General features: G+C 45.9%; 1 protein-coding gene across 1 annotated transcript; it reads left to right on the forward strand.

Moving 5' to 3' along the window:
* Nucleotides 1–469: 469 nt before the first annotated feature.
* LOC311132453 (phosphatidylinositol 4-kinase beta-like) lies at nucleotides 470–18,757 on the forward strand (the record flags this gene model as incomplete). The annotated part of the gene is made up of 9 exons (XM_084165741.1): nucleotides 470–922; nucleotides 14,109–14,336; nucleotides 14,598–14,831; nucleotides 14,966–15,075; nucleotides 15,196–15,300; nucleotides 17,672–17,795; nucleotides 17,909–18,022; nucleotides 18,268–18,419; nucleotides 18,709–18,757. The coding sequence occupies 9 exons, from the start codon at nucleotides 470–472 to the stop codon at nucleotides 18,755–18,757; spliced, it is 1,569 nt and encodes a 522-aa protein (XP_084021867.1).
* Between the last annotated feature and the right edge of the window lie 4,566 nt (nucleotides 18,758–23,323).

A 23,323-nucleotide genomic window follows, 5' to 3' on the forward strand; every position in this document is an offset into this window, starting at 1 on the left:
ATAAAGCTAGCCATACAGCTAATATAAGTTTTAGGCTATTATTAATTTCGTAACAGTGAAATTCTGAAAGATTACAATGCCGTTTTTAGTGTAAGAGCCATTTTAAAAGACGCCTGAAATGTCATTCTATGGTGGTGAGACGAAATGTTGGCCTGCCTGGTGACATCACACCTCCAAACCGCTGTCAATAACAGCTAGTTTTCCCCTCCCCACTCACACCACTCCCAGACAGTCCTATCAAAATTCTTGCTTGAGAAATGTCTCTTTGCTAAGAAGCTATTAGTTTCTTTTTGACCATTTTAATTTAAAATAAATCACAGTAAGGTACTTAATTGTTACCCAGAAACTATTTTAAATTGAGATAAAACAGCTGCATTGGACCTTTAAATGGGACTCTTCTTCTCTTACTCCCATATAGTCATCTTTAACTTTAGCTCAAATTTTAACCAAACTTTTTTGCATCTCCTATATGGACGAGGATATGGGCGACGCCATCCGGCCCTACGTGGTGCACCGCTGCCGCCAGAGCATTGCCTTCTCCCTGCAGACGGCATGGCTGCTCGGCGCCTACTCCTCCGACATGCACATCTCTACCCAGCGCCACTCGCGCGGCACCAAGCTGCGCAAGCTAATCCTCTCAGACGAACTAAAGCCCCACTCAGCTTCTAAAGGTGTGGGTCCCGCCGGTGCTGCGGACGCCAGCCCTGGGCTGCGGGACGTTGCCCACATTCGACACCACCAGCGGCACACCGTGGAGCCGCCCCCGGCCCCCGAAAGCCAAATCATCCCTGCCGATGCCTACCTCTCGCCTTCCAAGCGGACACATCAGCGATCCAAGTCGGACGCCACGCATTGCACAAGCCTGGGGAGTAGCCTCAGGAGAACAGCCAGCAACCCCAAGGTGGAAAGCGGCTACGATGAGGTGAGTACCTTTTTTAACATATTTTGTCATACAAAAAGATGGAAGGGAGAGTGGGATCAGAGTTGTAGAGTATAGAATGTCTTTGTACGTTTTTAATCTTTAATAGTAGGCCTGTTGCATACATGTTCTCTTTTATAGTCCCTATGGATGATAAAGCACAGGAAACCCTGAGTAACCTGAATACCAAGTTTTTCTCCATCTGTGTGTCAGTAGTAAATGGTTGTCCTACAGAACACTGTGGGATTCAGCAAGGGAAACTTGGATCAGCCATGCTGGAGTGTGCTGAGTCAGCAATACTTTTTATTATTCGCAGGTGCAGCGTTTGCTTGCGACTTGCAGGCTCATCTTCCATGTCTCACAATAATATTACTTGTGCAAAAACTGTTCTGTCAAAATTGAACATTCTTTGGGAGCCCAGGAGTACGAGTTTTGGACATTGAAGAGCGTTATTCCAGCTCTTTCTATGGTCTAGCCAGACTACCCTCAGTCTAACTAATAAAGAAGGGGGTGGGGTTAGGTAGCATCTGTCCCACATCTCCAGAGTTCCCTCCCTATTGTTTTGGGCGTGCAGTGTCCTCCCTCTCCTTTTTGGCTGGACTTCTCAGCCAGATTGCTCTGCAGCTGGTGTCAGAGTGAGGTTGAGGGTGGGTCGCTCTCGAATGGAGAGCTTGGTGAAAAAATGGGTCACTTTCTATCATTGCAGACATTAGATTGTTTAGCAGATGCTATTGTGAGCATGTTTGTGTTGGGGCAGGATTTGTGTCAGTGTTGACGAGCGATATGGTTCTGGTGGAAGTTTTCTGCTTCCTCTTGTCTGGCCTTTCTCTCGGTCTCACTGATTGTCTGGCTTGCAACCTTCTGTCAGCCCTCTCTCTCTCTCATCAGGGGATCAGTTATTTTATGAGAAATCAAATTGGGTAGTTTTAGATGGGACAAGGTCCTGAACTATAGCAGAAAGATGGTCCCTCTCCCCTCGTTCAACGCTTTCTTGGACTCTCCCAGGCATCATGCTGTGTTATGCATTTTCTCCCTACTACCAATGTTTCCTCTCACCTCTAGTCTCTCTCTCACCTCTCTCTATTCTGTTTTTTTGTGGCTGTTTTTGTCATCCTTTTAAAAAATCCTCTACCCATCCCTCTCTCAGCTAATCTCCTCTCCTTCTCTTTCGCTCTCCCTCACTCTGTTTTCCTCCCCTCCCTTCCCCACGTATGCCTGCATCAAACCTCCCTGCTGATGTTGTTGTGGCCAGTGATCCCTGTTTAATCTGTGTCTGTGCTGTGAAGAATCCTGTAGGGCAGGTGGAGCACATTAACAATCCACAGAATGCAACCAACAGCCCAAAGGAGTTCAAGGGCACTTCGCTTTATTGACTTTGCTCTTTAGGATGTATTAGCAAAGATGGGCAGAAACTGCTTCTCCAATAGAAATCCCCGATCACGCTTGTAGGTGATGTTTTGGCAACGTTAGCTAGCTAAGCTCATGTGCAAAAACACATCGTCGGGTTTAACGGTCGTGCAGGCCGTCAAATCAAAGGCACATAGATTCAAGCTAGGCTTAAGTAGCGGAAACTGTCATTACTACAACCTCATGAAAGTGACAGGTTTTTATTTTCAACAAAAACAACTTTATATCAAAGTTTTTGTCAAATAAAAACCTGTCACTTTCATGAGGTTGTAGTAATGACAGTTTCCGCTACTTAAGCCTAGCTTGAATCTGTGTTGCATTTAGATTTCGAGAAACTTAACAACTAAGAATACATTTTTCACTTCTCCCATTAACTTACCAAACCCTGGTCTGGTCTGCTGAGTCTGCTTCGCAAGCATTATGGGAAGTCTCGCGTGTTGCGCCTCTGGGTTTAGAAACTCTGTGGTATTAGTACACAGTGATCACTAGTTGGATGCCAAGCAGTCCATTTTGCTTTGATAATAAATACTGTACTGATAGTCCTTATTGATAAGGCTTCACACGCCATCTTGTTAGTCCTGGTTATTGGCCTAAGGACTGACCTGACTAATTTTGATTTGATCTTTTTACTTGGCCTCTGGCTGGATGGCAACAGTGAGGAAAAACCAAGATGCACCAATCACAGTGAAGAGGAAGAAGAATGCTGTGAAATATGTCCACAATTTTGAGCCGCGCTGTAATGTGAGTGGGACCACCCCCGCAGTGCAGATTGGGTGGGTGTTGCATTACAGCCCTTTTTTGTTTACAGTCTGGGCTCAGCTGTCAGTGCCCAGGTATGCCCTCTCCGCCACAATACTTCCCTCTTCCTGCCCACCTCGCGTCGTCTTGGCAACATAGCCGCCGGGCTGGGGCACTGTGGTGGATTCAGATAGCACCATTTTCCCCCCAGAGTGGGATTCAATGGAAACATACATGAGGGGTTTAACTACAGATGCAGCTGTCGCTTTACACACATTATTTCTGTTTCTATATACACTACCGTTCAAAAGTTTGGGGTCACTTAGAAATGTCCTTGTTTTTGAAAGAAAAGCATTTTCTTTGTCCATTTTTTAAATAACATAAAATTGATCAGAAATACAGTGTAGACATTGTTAATGTTGTAGCTGGAAACGGCAGATTTTTAATGGAATATCTACATAGGCGTACAGAGGCCAATTATCAGCAACCATCTGTCCTGTGTTCCAATGGCACGTTGTGTTTGCTAATCCAAGTTTATCATTTTAAAAGGCTAATTGATCATTAGAAAACCCTTTTGCAATTATGTTAGCACAGCTGAAAACTGTTGGGCTGATTAAAGAAGCTATAAAACTGGCCTTCTTGAGACTAGTTGAGTATCTGGAGCATCAGCAATTGTGGGTTCGATTACAGGCTCAAAATGGCCAGAAACAAACAACTTTCTTCTGAAACTCGTCAGTCTATTCTTGTTCTGAGAAATGAAGGCTATTCCATGCGAGAAATGCCAAGAAACTGAAGATCTTGTACAACGCTGTGTACTACTCCCTTCACAGAACAGCGCTCTAACCAGAATAGAAAGCGCGTATTACACTGTATTTCTGATCAATTTGATGTTATTTTAATGGACAAAAAAATTGCTTTTCTTTTGAAAACAAGGACATTTCTAAGTGACCCCAAACTTTTGAACAGTAGTGTGTGTGTGTATATATATGTGTGTGTATATATATATGTCAGAATTACATGGCCAGTATTGAATAGAGGAGAATCCTAGCAAATTCTGAGTGTTTGAGAGACTGTTTTACAACCGGAGTATGCAATATTGGTTTCATCAACACACCTGTATCAACTGCATGTCGGCCATTTGCGGTTATACGTGAGTGCCGGTGGAAAGTTTATCTGGATATAGGACATCTGACATGACAATGACATTAATACATGCTAATAGTTAACTAGCGAGAACCAGCCACTCACTATGTTTTGAAATGGCTATCTAGTTAGTCTATAGGCGATATCATTATTTTACCTGCTGCGCAATGTCTCTCACCCCCTCTCTCCTCTGGCAACTACCCACTTGAACACATGCAGGTGATGGACACACCATGACTTTTCCAAGATTTTCATTGCTGACCAAAAGTTGGCTATAACTGGGTAAATAGCTCACTAACTAGCAATCAATATCAACATGTTCACGTGGAGCTAGTCTCGCTTTGATCTCAAAAACACATCTTGCGACTGCATGATTGAAAGACCACTCGTGCCTGTAGGCCTACAATAACAGAGGACACTTTGATCAAATTCTGATTGGGGTAGCATAATTGTTTGATTTTTAGCGTGATTTATTATTTTTTACTTATCCGTTCGGTCAAGCATCAATGTCGGGCCCAGCATTATTCACTTGAACATAAAGACGTTCGGTGGCAGGCAAATGCCTCAACATTGATTTGACTGCTGTAAAATCAGTTGTAGGTCTTTAGACTGACTTCCTCATCAGATAGGCTAGTACAGAGGAGCTATGCGTTGTCACCCGATTTTAGCTCCGCCCTTACAAAATGGTATTCTAACACGTCGCCCTGTGTTCAACAATCACCTGGACAACAAGTGCAAAGGACGTCTGCTCTACTGCTGACGTACATGCACACAGAGAAAATGCATTTCTGCCACACCTTGTTGTGTTCTGCAGGTAACCCAAGCCTCAGGCTCGGTCTCCCTGTCGACTCTATCCCCAAGGCAGTTGTCATCAGCAACGTGTACTTTGGTTACATGTCTATTGGGTGAGCAGTTACTGTCTATACAGGTACATTCCGGAAAGTATCCTACAGCTAATTGCTCATTTTAGGCTAGACTCCTGAAATGCATTACATATTTGAAAATCTAATCAGCATGAGAATTACATTTTCAGATATATGGATCCAGTTGCGGTCAAATACACTATATATACAAAAGTATGTGGACACTCCTTCAAATTAGTGGATTTGGCTATTTCAGCCACACCTGTTGCTGACAGGTGTATAAAATCGAGCACAGCCATGTGATCTCCATAGACAAACCATGGCAGTAGAATGACCTTACTGAAGAGCTCAGTGACTTTCAACGTGGCACCGTCATAGGATGCCACCTTTCCAACAAGTCAGTTTGTCAAATTCCTGCCCTGCTAGAGCTTCCCCGGTAAACTGTAAGTACTGTTATTGTGAAGTGGAAACGTCTAGGAGCAACAACGGCTCAGCCGCAAAGTGGTAGGCCACACAAGCTCACCGAACGAGACCGGCGAGTGCTGAAGTGCATGGCGCATAAAAATCGTCTGTCTTCGGGTTCCAAACTGCCTCTGGAAGCAACGTTAAATGGGTTTCCATGGCCGAGCAGCTGCACACAAGCCTAAGATCACCATACGCAATGCCAAGTGTCGGCTGGAGTGGTGTAAAGCTCACCGCCATTGGACTCTGGAGCAGTGGAAACGCGTTCTCTGGAGTGATGAATCATGCTTCACCATTTGGCAGTCCGACGGACTAATCTAGGTTTGGCAGATGCCAGGATAACGCTACCTGCCCAAATGCATAGTGCCAACTGTAAAGTTTGGTGGAGGATGAATAATGGTCTGGTGCTGTTTTTCATGGTTCGGGCTAAGCCCTTTAGTTCCAGTGAAGGGAAATCTTAACGCTACAGCATACAATGACATTCTAGACGATTCTGTGCTTCCAACTTTGTGGCAACAGTTTGGGGAAGGCCCTTTCCTGTTTCAGCATGATAATGCCCCTGTGCACAAAGCGAGGTCTGTACAGAAATGGTTTGTTGAGATCGGTGTGGAAGAACTTGACTGGCCTGCACAGAGCACTGTCCTCAACCCCATCGAACACCTTTGGGATGAATTGGAACGCTGACTGCGAGCCAGGCCTAATCGCCCAACATCAGTGCCCGACCTCACGAATGCTCTTGTGGTTGAGTAGAAGCAAGTACCCGCAGCAATGTTCCAACATCTTCCAACATGCCCGCGATTTTGTAATGAGATATTTGACAAGCAGGTGTCTACATACTTTTGGTAATGTAGTGTATATTGTCACCCTTGCACTTTACAATGGAGTGCAATAGAGCAGAAGACTCGTTTGCTACAACACCTTGCTTGTTTCAGCAAGGAGCAAAGTTTCATCATGTTGTTGAGTCCATGAACAGTTGTTCCACAAAAAAAAAGACGGGTTATTTTATTTACGTGCCGGCTTCATCCATAACCGAGTGGCGCAGTGGTCTAAGGCACTGCATCTCAGTGCTTGAGGCGTCACTACAGACCCCTTGGTTCGATTCCAGGCTATATCACAACTTGCCGTGATTGGGAGTCCCATAGGGCGGCGCAGAATTGGCCCAGCGTCGTCTGGGTTTGGCTGGTGTAGGCCGTCATTGTAAATAAGAATATGTTCTTAACTGACTTGCCTAGTTAAATAAAGGTAAAATAAAAATATATATACGGTAATTGTGCCAGCCCTAACAGGACTTGACTCTATATGATAGAGCAGATATCCAGTCTACCTTTTCAAATCTATGAATTACATTTTGGGAAGTGTTACCCAGCCACTTGGAACACCAATTATTTTGCCTTGTTAAGCATGTGTCCAGAATCAGTTGTTTTGAATAGGGAAATCCGATCCCAGTAACACTCGGGGACCCTTCCTCAACAGAACGTCCTGTCCACTCTGGAAGTAATGTCAGGAAGTCATGACGTTTGGTCATGATCCAGAAAATACACTTCTTCACAGGAAAGGCATTTTGACATTTGACTACAAAAGTAGAATGTTAAGGAAGCTGATTGGTTTGCCTGTCAACACAAAAAGACCAAGGAAATGCTATGAAATACAGGTTCCTCGTCCTGGAAAATCTGTGGTTTTGAATAGGCCTAACTAGGGCTGTGGCGGTCATGAAATTTTGGCAGGCGGTAATTGTCATGCAAATGACTGCCGGTCTCACGGTAATTGACCGTTAATTAACATAAACATGTTTAGCGCGCTTTTGGAACATCTAGATTTTAAAAAGTCAAAGTACATTTTTAATATAGCCATCACAATAAAATCCATTATTGATTTAGTTGTGATAGGCTTATAAACCAGGGAATGTCTTAGAAATCAAAACATAAAGGGCTGCATGATGCAACTCTATATATTGATGATTTGGAGAGGGGGAGATCTAATCAATGGAAGATGAAATTAAAAGTGAAATGAGAGGCTACAACGACCAAAAGCCAACGGGTATGCTGCTATTTACGCTATAGTCTGAGTGGAGTTATGTGTAGGCTAACTGTAGGATGGTGAAAAGCGCAGTAATGTTATGGCTAGGCTCAATTAGCCGAGTTAGCTAGCTTCTCTCAGTTTGATACAGTCAAGACAGGTACTGAATAATCGGATTGGATGATAAATAACTACCAAGAAGTTAACAGTGGTTGCGGTCTCTCTCAGGCTCATGGTGCTTACTCATACATTCACACACACACCGAACGGCCTCCACTCCCTAACAGCCTCGCTCTCGCTCTCTCCCCTCCCATGGGTCCGGTTGAATAACGTAGCAAAACAATTGGCTTTTCTGCTGCTTCCCTCACTCGGATCAGACCAGTTGTCCTTTCGGGAGAGGTTTTAAAAATGTATGCATATTGGGTCCGGGGCTTTCCCGTGTCCATTTCGGAACAGGAACTGTAACTCCCATAATTATTTGTCCTCATCATTCAGATTATTCAAATTAAATCATGATGTGATTAGAGGGACAATAGAGCACTGAGTTCCAGGCCATTAGCAAGTTTGGTAGGCTATCCATCAGCACCGTTCATTTGCGCAGTTTTGGATTGGGAGTACCTTTTACCAACGGGAATTTAACTGCGGTCACGACTTGTGACTGGCGGTAATAAGGTCACCGCAACAGCCCTAGCCCTAATCTGTGTGTCAACGCCACCTCTAGGCTCTGTTTCAATGTCCACACCAACTAGCACATGTATGCATTGGGCATGATTTCTTTGTGGTATAAAAGTATGGACATTGGCATGTAGTGCAATGGTCTCAACCCCTTGGGTTGTTTTTCTCTCTGTAATCGGATAACTTGCTTCATGTTTTTGAAAAATGCTTCTGGGAGTTTTGGAATGGGGAGATCAGCTAAATGTAAAGACATCTGGAGTAACCTTTACTGAAGGAGAGTCAGTCAAAGTCAGTCATAATTACACACGTTTACACATTTTACATGGTAGTCCTAAGCAACAAATACGCCACTGGCAGTAGTTCATGTGGCAAAAATTGGCCTACCTGGTATTAAAGGTAGACTCAGTGGGATGACGTAGATGCAGAAAGTAAACAGCATAGTGGGTCAATTTCCACAACAACTAAGAGCGTTGAAGTGCGAGGCTCAACTTCTCCGCTGTTTTGGTCCCTTGGCTACCATGCTGTAACAGTGCGACTGTGTGAGAAAAGTATTTTATCTCGCTCATCTCAATATCTGCGGTGCTGCTCGTGGCAACATACATTTCACTGAGTCTACCTTTAACTAAGAACTAACAAATTAACCTTTTTTTTCTTGTGTTAAGTATTTTAACAAAAATGTTAACTGTCCCATATGTTAGCCTACTTAATTGGAACTTGTTTCCATAACAAAACAAAATGTAAGTACTTTTTTTATATAGTAACCTTATGATTGAGATGTTATCTAATTTCAAAGTAGCCTTAATGGTGGACTGTAGAACAAAGGACTTCCTAGATTTGTACTTTACATTTACATTACATTTTAGTCATTTAGCAGACGCTCTTATCCAGAGCGACTTACAGGAGCAATTAGGGTTAAGTGCCTTGCTCAAGGGCACATTTACGTCATTTAGCAGACGCTCTTATCCAGAGCGACTCACAAATTGGTGCATTCACCCTATAGCCAGTGGGATAACCACTTTACATTTTTTTTGGGGGGGGGGTAGAAGGATTACTTTATCCTATCCCAGGTATTCCTTAAAGAGGTGGGGTTTCAAATGTCTCCGGAAGGTGGTGAGTGACTCCGCTGTCCTGGCGTCGTGAGGGAGCTTGTTCCACCATTGGGGTGCCAGAGCAGCGAACAGTTTTGACTGGGCTGAGCGGGAACTATGCTTCCGCAGAGGAAGGGGAGCCAGCAGGCCAGAGGTGGATGAACGCAATGCCCTCGTTTGGGTGTAGGGACTGATCAGAGCCCGAAGGTACAGAGGTGCCGTTCCCCTCACTGCTCCATAGGCAAGCACCATGGTCTTGTAACGGATGCGAGCTTCAACTGGAAGCCAGTGGAGTGTGCGGAGGAGGGGGTGACGTGAGAGAACTTGGGAAGGTTGAACACCAGACGGGCTGCGGCATTCTGGATGAGTTGTAGGGGTTTAATGGCACAGGCAGGGAGGCCAGCCAACAGCGAGTTGCAGTAATCCAGACGGGAGATGACAAGTGCCTGGATTAGGACCTGTGCCGCTTCCTGTGTAAGGCAGGGTCGTACTCTCCGAATGTTGTAGAGCATGAACCTGCAGGAGCGGGTCACCGCCTTGATGTTAGCGGAGAACGACAGGGTGTTGTCCAGGGTCACGCCAAGGCTCTTCGCACTCTGGGAGGAGGACACAACGGAGTTGTCAACCGTGATGGCGAGATCATGGAACAGGCAGTCCTTCCCCGGGAGGAAGAGCAGCTCCGTCTTGCCAGGGTTCAGCTTGAGGTGGTGATCCGTCATCCATACTGATATGTCTGCCAGACATGCAGAGATGCGATTCGCCACCTGGTTATCAGAAGGGGGAAAGGAGAAGATTAGTTGTGTATCATCAGCGTAGCAATGATAGGAGAGGCCATGTGAGGATATGACAGAGCCAAGTGACTTGGTGTATAGGGAGAAAAGGAGAGGGCCTAGAACTGAGCCCTGGGGGACACCAGTGGTGAGAGCACGTGGTGCGGAGACAGCTTCTCGCCACGCCACTTGGTAGGAGCGACCGGTCAGGTAGGACGCAATCCAGGAGTGAGCCGCGCCGGAGATGCCCAGCTCGGAGAGGGTGGAGAGGAGGATCTGATGGTTCACAGTATCAAAGGCAGCAGACAGGTCTAGAAGGACAAGAGCAGAGGAGAGAGAGTTAGCTTTAGCAGTGCGGAGAGCCTCCGTGACACAGAGAAGAGCAGTCTCAGTTGAATGACCAGTCCTGAAACCTGACTGGTTTGGATCAAGAAGGTCATTCTGAGAGAGATAGCAAGAGAGTTGGCTAAAGACGGCACGCTCAATAGTTTTGGAAAGAAAAGAAAGAAGGGATACTGGTCTGTAGTTGTTGACATCAGTGGGATCGAGTGTTGGTTTTTTGAGAAGGGGAGCAACTCTCGCTCTCTTGAAGACGGAAGGGACATGGCCAGCGGTCAAGGATGAGTTGATCAGCGAGGTGAGGTAGGGGAGAAGGTCACCGGAGATGGTCTGGAGAAGAGAGGAGGGGATGGGGTCAAGCGGGCAGGTTGTTGGGCGGCCTTCAGTCACAAGTCGCAGGATTTTATCTGGAGAGAGAGGGGAGAAAGAAGTCAAAGCATAGGGTAGGGCAGTGTGTGTAGGACCAGCAGTGTCATTAGACTTAACAAACGAGGATCGGATGTCGTCAACCTTCTTTTCAAAGTGGTTGACGAAGTCATCCACAGAGAGAGAGGAGGGGGGGGGGGAGGAGGATTCAGGAGCGAGGAAGATGTGGCAAAGAGCTTCCTAGGGTTAGAGGCAGATGCTTGGAATTTAGAGTGGTAGAAAGTGGCCTTAGCAGCAGAAACAGATGAAGAAAATGTAGAGAGGAGGGAGTGAAAAGATGCCAGGTCGGCAGGGAGTTTAGTTTTCTTCCATTTCCGCTCCGCTGCCCGGAGCTCTGTTCTGTGAGCTCGCAATGAGTCATCAAGCCACGGAGCTGGAGGGGAGGACCGAGCCGGCCGGGAGGATAGGGGACACAGAGAGTCAAAGGATGCAGAAAGGGAGGAGAGGAGGGTTGAGGAGGCAGAATCAGGAGATTGGAGGGAGAAGGATTGAGCAGAGGGAAGAGATGATAGGATGGAAGAGGAGAGAGAGAGCGAAGGTTGCGGCGGCGCATTACCATCTGTGTAGGGGCAGAGTGAGTAGTGTTGGAGGAGAGCGAGAGAGAAAAGGAAACAAAGTAGTGGTCGGAGACATGGAGGGGAGTTGCAGTGAGATTAGTAGAAGAGCAGCATCTAGTAAAGATGAGGTCAAGCGTATTGCCTGCCTTGTGAGTAGGGGGGGACGGTGAGAGGGTGAGGTCAAAAGAGGAGAGGAGTGGAAAGAAGGAGGCAGAGAGAAATGAGTCAAATGTGGACATAGGGAGGTTGAAATCCCCCAAAACTGTGAGGGGTGAGCCATCCTCAGGAAAGGAACTTATCAAGGCGTCAAGCTCATTGATGAACTCTCCAAGGGAACCTGGAGGGCGATAGATGACAAGGATATTAAGCTTAAATGGGCTAGTGACTGTGACAGCATGGAATTCAAATGAGGAGATAGACAGGTGGGTTAGGGGAAAAATTGAGAATGTCCACTTGGGAGAGATGAGGATTCCTGTGCCACCACCCCTCTGACCAGATGCTCTCGGGGTATGCGAGAACACATGGTCAGACGAGGAGAGAGCAGTAGGAGTAGCAGTGTTTTCAGTGGTAATCCATGTTTCCGTTAGCGCCAGGAAGTCGAGGGACTGGAGGTTAGCATAGGCTGGGATGAAGTCAGCTTTGTTGGCAGCAGAACGGCAGTTCCAGAGGCTGCCTGAGACCTGGAACTCCAGGTGTGGGGTGCGTGCAGGGACCACCAGGTTAGAGAGGCAGCAGCCACCCGGTGTGAGGCGTTTGTGTAGCCTGTGCAGAGAGGAGAGAACAGGGATAGGCAGAGGCATAGTTGACAGGCTGTAGCAAATGGCTACAATAATGCAGAGGAGATCGGAATGAAATGAACTAAACATCTGGGAGAGGAGAGAGCAGGGCCTCCCTCACCAAAACGTCCACCTCTGAAACTATAATTGTTTCACTGAACCACCCGAACAAAAACTCTCCCAACTTCCACCTTTAGAAATCAGAATTGTTGTGAACCACAGCGGTTCAATGTTTAAAGGAATAGACTCAACCCACTTTATTCAGCTAGCTAACTATGACACCATAGCTAACTAGCATGCTAGCATCCAATAACACACAGTTTAGCACCAACACTTGGTCACAACAAACCACCAATAGTGTGTTAACACACTAAGCAGATAATTCGTGTCCGTGTCTAGTTCCTTTAATAACGCAGCAATAATTAAACGTTGGCTAGCTTAGCACAAATATATTGTATTTAGCTGCCACAGTACAGCACACAATGGCTACTGTGTTGACTCTGTTCGAAAAACGGCTAGCTAGCTAGCTTCGTGCTACACCCGGCACCGCCGAAGACAATGCCAACCTACAGTAACTACCCACAACAGCCCACGATGCCTAACTATGACACCATAGCTAACTAGCATGCTAGCATCTAATAACACACAGTTTAGCACCAATACTTGGTTACAACAAACTACCAATAGTGTGTTAACACACTAAACAGATCATTCGTGTCCGTGTCTAGTTCCTTTCATAACGCAGCAATAATTAAACGTTGGCTAGCTAGCACAAGTATATTGTATTTAGCTACTACAGTACAGTTAGCTGGTCGTGTTGGCTAGCTAGCAATGGCTACTGTGTTGACTTGTTTGAAGAACGGCTAGCTAGCTAGCTTCGTGCTACACCCGGCACCGCCGAAAAACAATGCTAACCTACAGTAACTACCCACAACAGCCCACGATGCCTAACTATGACGCCATAGCTAACTAGCATGCTAGCATCCAATAACACACAGTTTAGCACCAATACTTGGTTACAACAAACTACCAATAGTGTGTTAACACACTAAACAGATAATTCGTGTCCGTGTCTAGTTCCTTTCATAACGCAGCAAAAATTAAACGTTGGCTAGCTAGCACATTAACATTGGAAACAACTCTCCACCGTTGCTAAACGTTACCAGTAGCTACCCGCTAGCTAGCTAGCCTCGTGCTTCGCCGGGCTCCGCCGTAAACAATACTTACCTACAATAATTACCTACGGAAACCTACAATAACTACCTAAATAACTACCTAAATAAACTACCTACAATACCTAACTACAACTACCTACCTACGATCTAAATGCATGGTTTAAGCTTTACTCAACACCATATAAGAAGCCAAGCTTACCTCCTGCTAGAGAAAACACAACCTCTCCCGACCACAGCTCACACCACTTTGACCTACTATAATGGTATTGAATATTGCTCATACTTTAAATATGAAGATATTGGACACCATAAGTTGACTAAACATCTCCAAGGCCCAAGAGCTTGTTTGGTATCTGGGTTTCGCTCAAGTCTCTCATTTTAACCATTGTGGTACTGATCTCTGGTGCTGGAATGTGGTACTGCAATGGGTTGACAGAATTTAATTTATTTGCTTCTTTCTCCCTGTGCCCATGCATTCTTAGTCTTATACCTCCCCTTGGTTTTCTCTTCAGATTCCGCTCCTAAAACATCCTTCTTTCAATTCCCATCATACCCATCTTCCTCCCTCCTTTCTCAGCCTCTTTTTTTTTTTTTTGTGTGTGTAGTCATTCAAGGAAGGACCCTAAAAAAAAGATGTGCCACTTGTTATTTGCTGTAGCTTGTTGTAAATGTCTTCAGAACACAAAAAGACATCTGTCTTGATCTAGATTCTAACCAGCTCTCCTCCTCCTAACCTCGCTCCTCCTCTCTGTAGCCGTTGCGCCTGACGCTGCAGAGGGAGTTCATCAAGTCTCTGATGGGCATCGGAAAGCGGCTGGCCACGCTGCCCACCAAGGAGCAGAAGACCTGGCAGCTCATCTCAGAGCTGTCACAGCTCAACCACAAGCTGCCAGCCCGCGTCTGGCTGCCCACTGCAGCCTTCGACCACCACGTGGTGCGCGTGCCCCACACACAGGCCGTGGTGCTCAACTCCAAAGATAAGGTGAGGCAACTTGTTGTAATACACATGTATAAGGAGGTACACACACACAACAGGCTCCAAAAACAAGGTGACCAGAATGCCTAGTAGTTTGACACAATTAATTAGTTAACTCATTTGTTAGTTTATTTATTTCCTGAGGAGCCTGGAGTTTAGATGGAGTGGGCCCCAATGCTATTTGTCAATGGGACTTCCTGCATAAATGTACCTTACAAAAATAGGTCTAGAACTCCAGTGACCTCTTCATTCTCCCCTTCCTCTCAGGCCCCGTACATCATCTATGTGGAGGTGCTGGAGTGCGAGAGGTTCGAGACGTCCGGCATTCCCCTGCGCATCCCGGAGACATGCATCCGCAGCGCCCGCTCTGTGGACAACCTCCTCCCGGAGTGCGTTGGCATCACAGCCGAGCAGCGCGCCGGCAGTTTCTCCACCGTGCCCAACTACGACAACGACGACGAGGCCTGGGCCATGGATGACATCGGCAAGTTGGAAGTGGAGGTGGGTACCCATGGCAACCACATGGTGGCACCGTCTGACTTTAAGTCACATTTTGATGACTAGGTTGTTGGGGAAGGAGGAGGTGAATCAGATTTGAATGTACTTTTAACTCTGGGGTCCTTCTATGGTTCCAGCTCCCAGAAGGCCACACCAGTAGCAGTGACAACATCTCCCAGTTCTCTGTGGACAGCATCACCAGCACGGAGAGCAAGGAGCCTGTCTTCATCGCCGCTGGCGACATCAGGTACAGGGTCACTGCCGGACAGAATTGCCCTGCTAGCTTGTAGTTTGTCTTTAAGACTTTCTTGTTATAGAGTTTTGGTCTGGATAGCTGTTTTACAACCGCATGTTTCTTTTGTCTTAGGCGACGTCTATCAGAGAACCTGGCCCACACCCCCACAACGTTCCGGAAAGATCCGGAGGACCCGTCCGCTGTGGCGCTCAAGGAGCCCTGGCAGGAGAAAGTCAGGTGGGTGATTGGTACATAGAAATATACACTGCTCAAAAAAATAAAGGGAACACTAAAATAACACATCCTAGATCTGAATGAATGAAATAATCTTATTAAATACTTTTTTCTTTACATAGTTGAATGTGCTGACAACAAAATCACACAAAAATTATCAATGGAAATGAAATGTATCAACCCATGGAGGTCTGGATTTGGAGTCACCCTCAAAATTAAAGTGGAAAACCACACTACAGGCTGATCCATCTTTGATGTAATGTCCTTAAAACAAGTCAAAATGAGGCTCAGTAGTGTGTGTGTGTGTGGCCTCCACGTGCCTGTATGCCCTCCCTACAACGCCTGGGCATGCTCCTGATGAGGTGGCTCCTGAGGGATCTCCTCCCAGACCTGGACTAAAGCATCCGCCAACTCCTGGACAGTCTGTGGTGCAACGTGGCGTTGGTGGATGGAGCGAGACATGATGTCCCAGATGTGCTCAATTGGATTCAGGTCTGGGGAACGGGCGGGCCAGTCCATAGCATTAATGCCTTCCTCTTGCAGGAACTGCTGACACACTCCAGCCACATGAGGTCTAGCATTGTCTTGCATTAGGAGGAACCCAGGGCCAGCATATGGTCTCACAAGGGGTCTGAGGATCTCATCTCGGTACCTAATGGCAGTCAGGCTACCTCTGGCGAGCACATGGAGGGCTGTGCGGCCCCCCAAAGAAATGCCACCCCACACCATGACTGACCCACCGCCAAACCGGTCATGCTGGAGGATGTTGCAGGCAGCAGAACGTTCTCCACGGCGTCTCCAGACTCTGTCACGTCTGTCACATGTGCTCAGTGTGAACCTGCTTTCATCTGTGAAGAGCACAGGGCGCCAGTGGCGAATTTGCCAATCTTGGTGTTCTCTGGCAAATGCCAAACGTCCTGCACAGTGTTGGGCTGTAAGCACAACCCCCACCTGTGGACGTCGGGCCCTCATACCACCCTCATGGAGTCTGTTTCTGACCGTTTGAGCAGACACATGCACATTTGTGGCCTGCTGGAGGTCATTTTGCAGGGCTCTGGCAGTGCTCCTCCGGCTCCTCCTTGCACAAAGGCGGAGGTAGCGGTCCTGCTGCTGGGTTGTTGCCCTCCTACGGCCTCCTCCACGTCTCCTGATGTACTGGCCTGTCTCCTGGTAGCGCCTCCATGCTCTGGACACTACGCTGACAGACACAGCAAACCTTCTTGCCACAGCTCGCATTGATGTGCCATCCTGGATGAGCTGCACTAGCTGAGCCACTTGTGTGGGTTGTAGACTCCGTCTCATGCTACCACTACCAAAACATCAGCCAGGAAGCATAGGAACTGAGAAGTGGTCTGTGGTCACCACCTGCAGAACCACTCCTTTATTGGGGGGTGTCTTGCTAATTGCCTATAATTTCCACCTGTTGTCTATTCCATTTGCACAACAGCATGTGAAATATATTGTCGATCAGTGTTGCTTCCTAAGTGGACAGTTTGATTTCACAGAAGTGTGATTGACTTGGAGTTACATTGTGTTGGCACATCAATGCGAGCTGTGGCAAGAAGGTTTGCTGTGTCTGTCAGCGTAGTGTCCAGAGCATGGAGGCGCTACCCAAGTTCTCTCACGTCACCCCCCTCCTCCGCACACTCCACTGGCTTCCAGTTGAAGCTCGCATCCGCTACAAGACCATGGTGCTTGCCTATGGAGCAGTGAGGGGAACGGCACCTCTGTACCTTCGGGCTCTGATCAGTCCCTACACCCAAACGAGGGCATTGCGTTCATCCACCTCTGGCCTGCTGGCTCCCCTTCCTCTGCGGAAGCATAGTTCCCGCTCAGCCCAGTCTAAACTGTTCGCTGCTCTGGCACCCCAATGGTGGAACAAGCTCCCTCACGACGCCAGGACAGCGGAGTCACTCACCACCTTCCGGAGACATTTGAAACCCCACCTCTTTAAGGAATACCTGGGATAGGATAAAGTAATCCTTCTACCCCCCCCCCCAAAAAAAATTGTAAAGTGATTATCCCACTGGCTATAGGGTGAACGCACCAATTGGTGAGTCGCTCTGGATAAGAGCGTCTGCTAAATGACGTAAATGTGCCCTTGAGCAAGGCACTTAACCCTAATTGCTCCTGTAAGTCGCTCTGGATAAGAGCGTCTGCTAAATGACTAAAATGTAAATGTAAATGTTTAAGTGTTCCCTTTTATTTTTTTGAGCAGTGTAATTACTAGAAGAGACAAAATGGATGGGCATACACAATCCCCCACCCGAGGATACATGTCTGTCCCACTTAGTGCAGCGAAGACAACACATTGTGGCATTGTAAAGTCATTTGCTGTGTCTCACTATTTCTTTCCGCTCTCTCCATCCCTCAGGCGGATAAGGGAGGGCTCCCCTTACGGTCACCTGCCAAACTGGCGGCTGCTGTCGGTCATCGTGAAGTGTGGGGACGACCTGAGGCAAGAGCTACTGGCCTTCCAGGTGCTCAGCCAGCTACAGGTACTTGACTCTCCACAGTAGAGTCCCATTCCACAGAAATGCTCTGAATTATTTATTCTTATTAGCATTCATTCAATCACTAATTCGCTCCACTACTCCCCTTTCCTCTCCAGTCCATCTGGGAGCAGGAGCACGTCCCCCTGTGGATCAAGCCCTATAAGATCCTGGTGATGTCATCGGACAGCGGGATGATCGAGCCCGTGCTGAACGCTGTCTCTCTGCACCAGGTGAGCAGAGAAAATGAGATGGACCCAATTGTGCACTTGAAATCTCATGACAAAGTTGCCTAACAATAACTTCAAGCCGAGTTGTTTAGCTATGTAATCCAGTACCTCTTGGGATGAAAGATTTTGATAATCTAAGTAATTTTGTGTCAGTTGCTAATTCTAATGGAATGCCGTGTCGGTAGCTTTTTCTAATGGAATACTGTGTCTGTTGCTATTTCATACAAAATGCTGTTTCTGTGCTCCAGGTGAGGAAGCAGAGCCAGCTGTCTCTGCTGGACTACTTCCTGCAGGAGCACGGCAGCTACACCACCGAGGCCTTCCTCACCGCCCAGTGCAACTTTGTGGAGAGCTGCGCCGGCTACAGTCTCATCTGCTACCTGCTGCAGGTTAAAGACAGGTGGGCAGCCCTCCCTTTTCACCCCTCTTCAGTTTCACTCGTTACATTACTCACATGTTCCATTTCCCCTCTTAGCTTCCTTTGTCTTTGAGCCTGTTTGGCTAAATTTACACAGGCTGCACAATTCTGATCTTTTGCCAATAATTGGGCAGAAGGTCAGAATTGGGCTGCCTGTGTAAACACAGTTTTTGTGGTCTGATATCAACTACCACATCCCACCCTCTCCTCTATTCCTATACCCTTTACTCAGTTCCCCTATCCCTCTTATCTCCTTTCTGTCTTTCTCCAGACACAATGGAAACATCCTCCTGGACTCAGGGCCACATAATCAACATTGACTTTGGCTTCATCCTGTCCAGCTCGCCCAGGAACCTGGGCTTTGAGACCTCCGCTTTTAAGCTCACCAGCGAATTTGTGGATGTGAGTCAAATGAATTATACTGCATGCGAATTTGCATTGTCATATAAGTGTAAACTGGAGAACACTGTGGAATTGATCATACAACTAGCTGCCTAACAATCTAGCTAGAAACCTCACAAAATGTTCACTGCATAAATGCATACATTTGTTAGTGTTCAAAGATGCTATTAGCGAGTTTGCTGGTTAGCTGCAGTAGCCTGCATAACCTGTTGGTTTTTTATGTGTAAAGACTAACCTCTGTTGTCTGTGGTTCTCTCAGGTGATGGGAGGCCTGGATGGAGACATGTTCAACTACTACAAGATGCTGATGCTCCAGGGCCTGATAGCTGCTCGCAAACACATGGAGAAGGTGGTCCAAATAGTGGAGATCATGCAGCAAGGTACTGTTAGCTAAAACGGTATATTAGCATGACCAGTGTGTTGTGGTGTTTTTCCATAAACATTATCTATCTGCCCGGTTTCTCTGTGGTCTTGGGATTGCAACTCCTCTGACTCCCTCTCCCTGGGTCTCCCCTCTCTCCTCCCCCACCAGGCTCTCACCTACCCTGCTTCCATGGCTCCAGCACCATCCGCTACCTGAAGGAACGTTTCCACATGAGCCTGACGGAGGAGCAGCTACAGGTGCTGGTGGAGCAGATGGTGGATGGCTCCATGCGCTCCATCACCACCAAGCTTTACGACGGCTTCCAGTACTTCACCAACGGCATCATGTGAACAGTTCGACACCAAACTCTACTACATGGGACAACCACATGGGAGAGCAAGCAAACATACATATAAAGATGGTGGTGAACATGTGCATATGGACTCACGCATGTGTGCTTGCCATAGCAGCACATTTAGGAAAATGGACTTGTGTATAGACTAGTGCTACAGGACCTGTTTGCAAACTCGGTATGTTCTTTGTCTTAGACGGACCACTGTTTACCCCCTCCTTGTTTTGGCCTTGTGGAGGGGGAGTCCGCACCTCCTCTCCCTCTTGTCCTCCTATCCATAGGACATTTACCGCATTGACTGTTCTAAAACGAGGCATAACGCACAGTTCAAATCACACACGAAAAGGATAAGTATCAATATCGGAGAAGGTACTTCATTGAAAAGGGGGAGGGGCAATGTGGGAGTGGTCTATATTCAGAGGAGCCAAGAAGACTTTTCTCAGAATGGATGAAAAATTAATAACTGTAGATCAATTGTGCAAGAGCATCACAAAGCAGTACATATATAGAATATATGTACTTATTTTTGTTCTTAGAGCAAAATTGACTTTGAGAAGTTGAGAAACCACTATGTAACGACAACGAAAGCACAAGACATATCAATTGCTGAGGTTTTCTAATGGACATTTTCTTTGTTCTCTGAAAGTTCTGTGGTTATCAAGAATGAGCCAACCCGAAGAGAGGGGAAAAAGGACTATAACAACCATTGGTGTATGAGTGTTATCGGTCTGGAAAACAACTCCTTAATCCAAGGTTTTTATGTGTTTTGAACGATGTTTAAACTTGAACTGGAAAATTGAACTAGGACCAACTAATCTCTTATTAGGGGTCCAAGCATGCAGCAAAGCTGCTGGTTGTATGTGTTTTTGTTCCCATCCTTAATAGCAGGTGCAGTTTCATTTCAATCTGGGTTTTGGACAACTGGGGCTCATTCAGTAGAGCACATCTGTAACGCACTTAGTGTTATAGATAGAAATGCAATGAATAGAAAAGAGACTGTTCTCTATCGTCACAGTTCAATTCTCTAGGGACTCTTGTCCTTACTGAATAAGCACCATGCAACAGTCTGTCTAGTATGTGAAACCATCAGGAAAGGGCAGGACATTTTACAATTTGAATATGCCGACTGTGTCATACCAACATGCATCATGTAGATATTTTCTAGTTTCACTCTGTAAACCACCATACTTGAATGTAGTAATGAGCCTCATGCACTTGATGACAGTTATGTTGAACCAAAATGGCTACCTGTGGTTAAATTTACAAAACCATTACAATGGATTTATGCAAAAACTCAACATTGCTGTTCCACTAATGTTAGTCTTTAATCTCTAACGAAATGTGTATATTAACACATTATTATTGTATGTTATGTTAACTTAGGTTGCATATTTAAAGAATGCTCAAACGTTCCTCTGGTTGGCTCTCGGATGCATTCCTGTGAATAACTCGGGCCAATCCAGAGAGAGGGTTGTCCTTGAGCAGATTATGTAAATAATGGGAGTGTTTCTCTCATTCCTCTGTCTGTTGGACTGTTTTATTTCTCCTTGTTTTGAACAGTATGAGCTCGCTATCACAAGTCAACTTCCTTGATTTATGTGAATTTTTAAAATATTACTTCTTTTTTTTTGCAGTCTCAAACACAAGCATGTATTCAGTATTGAAGAGAGCGGTTTCAAGAGCTACATGCTTGGATAACTTATTATCTGCTCATGTCTTATGTTTGAAAGCTAAGTCGTTGGTGGAGGGCTTTTAGACGGAATTGGTTCACACCAAGCAAAGCATTTATTCCAGTAAATTAACTATGGTTGATATGGAGTGCCTTGACCTTGATACTAAAGACATTTAGAATGTACAGGGGAAGAAATATTGTCTACTTTACATTGTATCAAAACACTAACACTTAAGAAGCGTTCTAATTCTGTTTCACTTTTCATTCACGTGGTACAGAGACTGACCTTTTATCATGTCGAGACTAAATGCATGACTCATTCAATAAATCGGAAATTGTTTAGTTTTTTACTTTTCTTGGTTTTTAACATTTTGATAAATATGACATATATAGACATTCATTCAGACTAGTAGTTTGTGTTGCAGTAGATTTATACAGTTTCCCATAAAGGATAGACTAGCCTCGACTATTGTTAGTTCAGCAGTTTAATATGGAATGACGCTCAACGTGCTATGGTAGGCTATTGAAATCAACTGGCGATTTTAAATAAATATTATGAATACTAATAATTTGCAGCGCTGATGCCACTATGGCTGTGTTGAGACGGGCAGCCCAATTCTAGTATTTTCACTAGTTGGTCTTTTGACTGATCAGCTCTGATGTGATTGGTCAAAAGACCAATTAGTGAAAAAATATCAGAATTGGGCTGCCTGTGTGAATGCAGCCAATAACTTCTAATGCTAGGGTTATAGCTACTTTGTCTGGGCATGGACTCTACAAGGTGTCGAAAGCGTTCCACAGGGATGCTGGCCCATGTTGACTCCAATGCGTCCCACAGTTGTCTCAAGTTGGCTGGATGTCCTTGGGCCATTCTTGATACACACGGGAAACAGTTGAGGGTGAACAACCCAGCAGCGTTGCAGTCCTTGACACACTCAAACCGCATGTGCCTGGCACCTACTACTAGGGGTGTAACGATTCGTTTTAACAACGATTCGATTTGTATCACGATTCGTGGTTGTCGATACGATTCAAGGACGATATTGGTTCATTTAGAACGATACGATCCGAAACGATTCAGTGACTTGAAATCGATTCAGTAACCTTTTAGCCAAAAATTCAACCAGTGTGCCTGAAATAAATACCTGGATACTGGACAGTGCAGGTGAAGTTTCCTAGATTCCTGTTTCTTGTAAGGACCGCAATGGTGGCTTGATAATTTCTCGCTCGTCGGCTTCTCCTCTGTCATCCACCATGCTATGCTTTGTTGTCTTGGCGCCTTTGCGCTGCTGCTGGCGCGATGACGTCACGGATAGGCAGAGTGAATCGAGTAATGTTTAAAGCCTTTATCATTAAAAGTGCTAAGAAAAAACATCCATATAAAGTCTGACGTGCTTAAATCCAATGGGTTATTTCCTAGTATCGATACAATCGATTTATTACATTTAAAACGATGTTAGATCGATATATGTTGTCCAAAAGGCCAACTCGCCGAGCACAGATCGATGTAGTTGGATCATAGGAATATAAATCGATACATCGATGTAGTAGATGGATCGTTACACCCCTAGTAAAAACACTCCAGTGCGCAAAACAGGGGCACTGGAAAATACAAGGCACACAGGGAATATTCCCGGCGATACAAAATACATGGAGCTCCACCGAGCTTCTCTCTCCTCCACAATAAACAATCACACACAAAGACAAGGGGGCAGAGGGAACACTTATACAGGTACTAATGAGGGGATATGAACCAGGTGTGTGTAATAAACAAGACAAAACAAATGGAATGATGAGATGAGGAGCGGCAGTGGCTAGAAGGCCGGTGACGACAAACGCCGAAGCCTGCCCGAACAAGGAGAGGGGCAGCCTCGGAGGAAGTCGTGACAGATACTGTATATTTTTGAAAGAATACTATATTTCCCTTGACAGAGTAATGCTGAATGTAAAAAATGGCTCAACTTACCCCACTCTCCCCTACACATGATGTAACATTTGTTTACGATTGACAGATAATGTTTGAATGCAAAACACTTTATTTTGTGATGGGGCCCTCAGCTCAGTTTGGGAACCTTAATCCAGGCTGGACAGCAGGA

The sequence above is a fragment of the Coregonus lavaretus genome, assembly GCF_964263955.1.
Source record: "Coregonus lavaretus genome assembly, chromosome: 7".
Lineage (NCBI taxonomy): Eukaryota > Metazoa > Chordata > Actinopteri > Salmoniformes > Salmonidae > Coregonus > Coregonus lavaretus.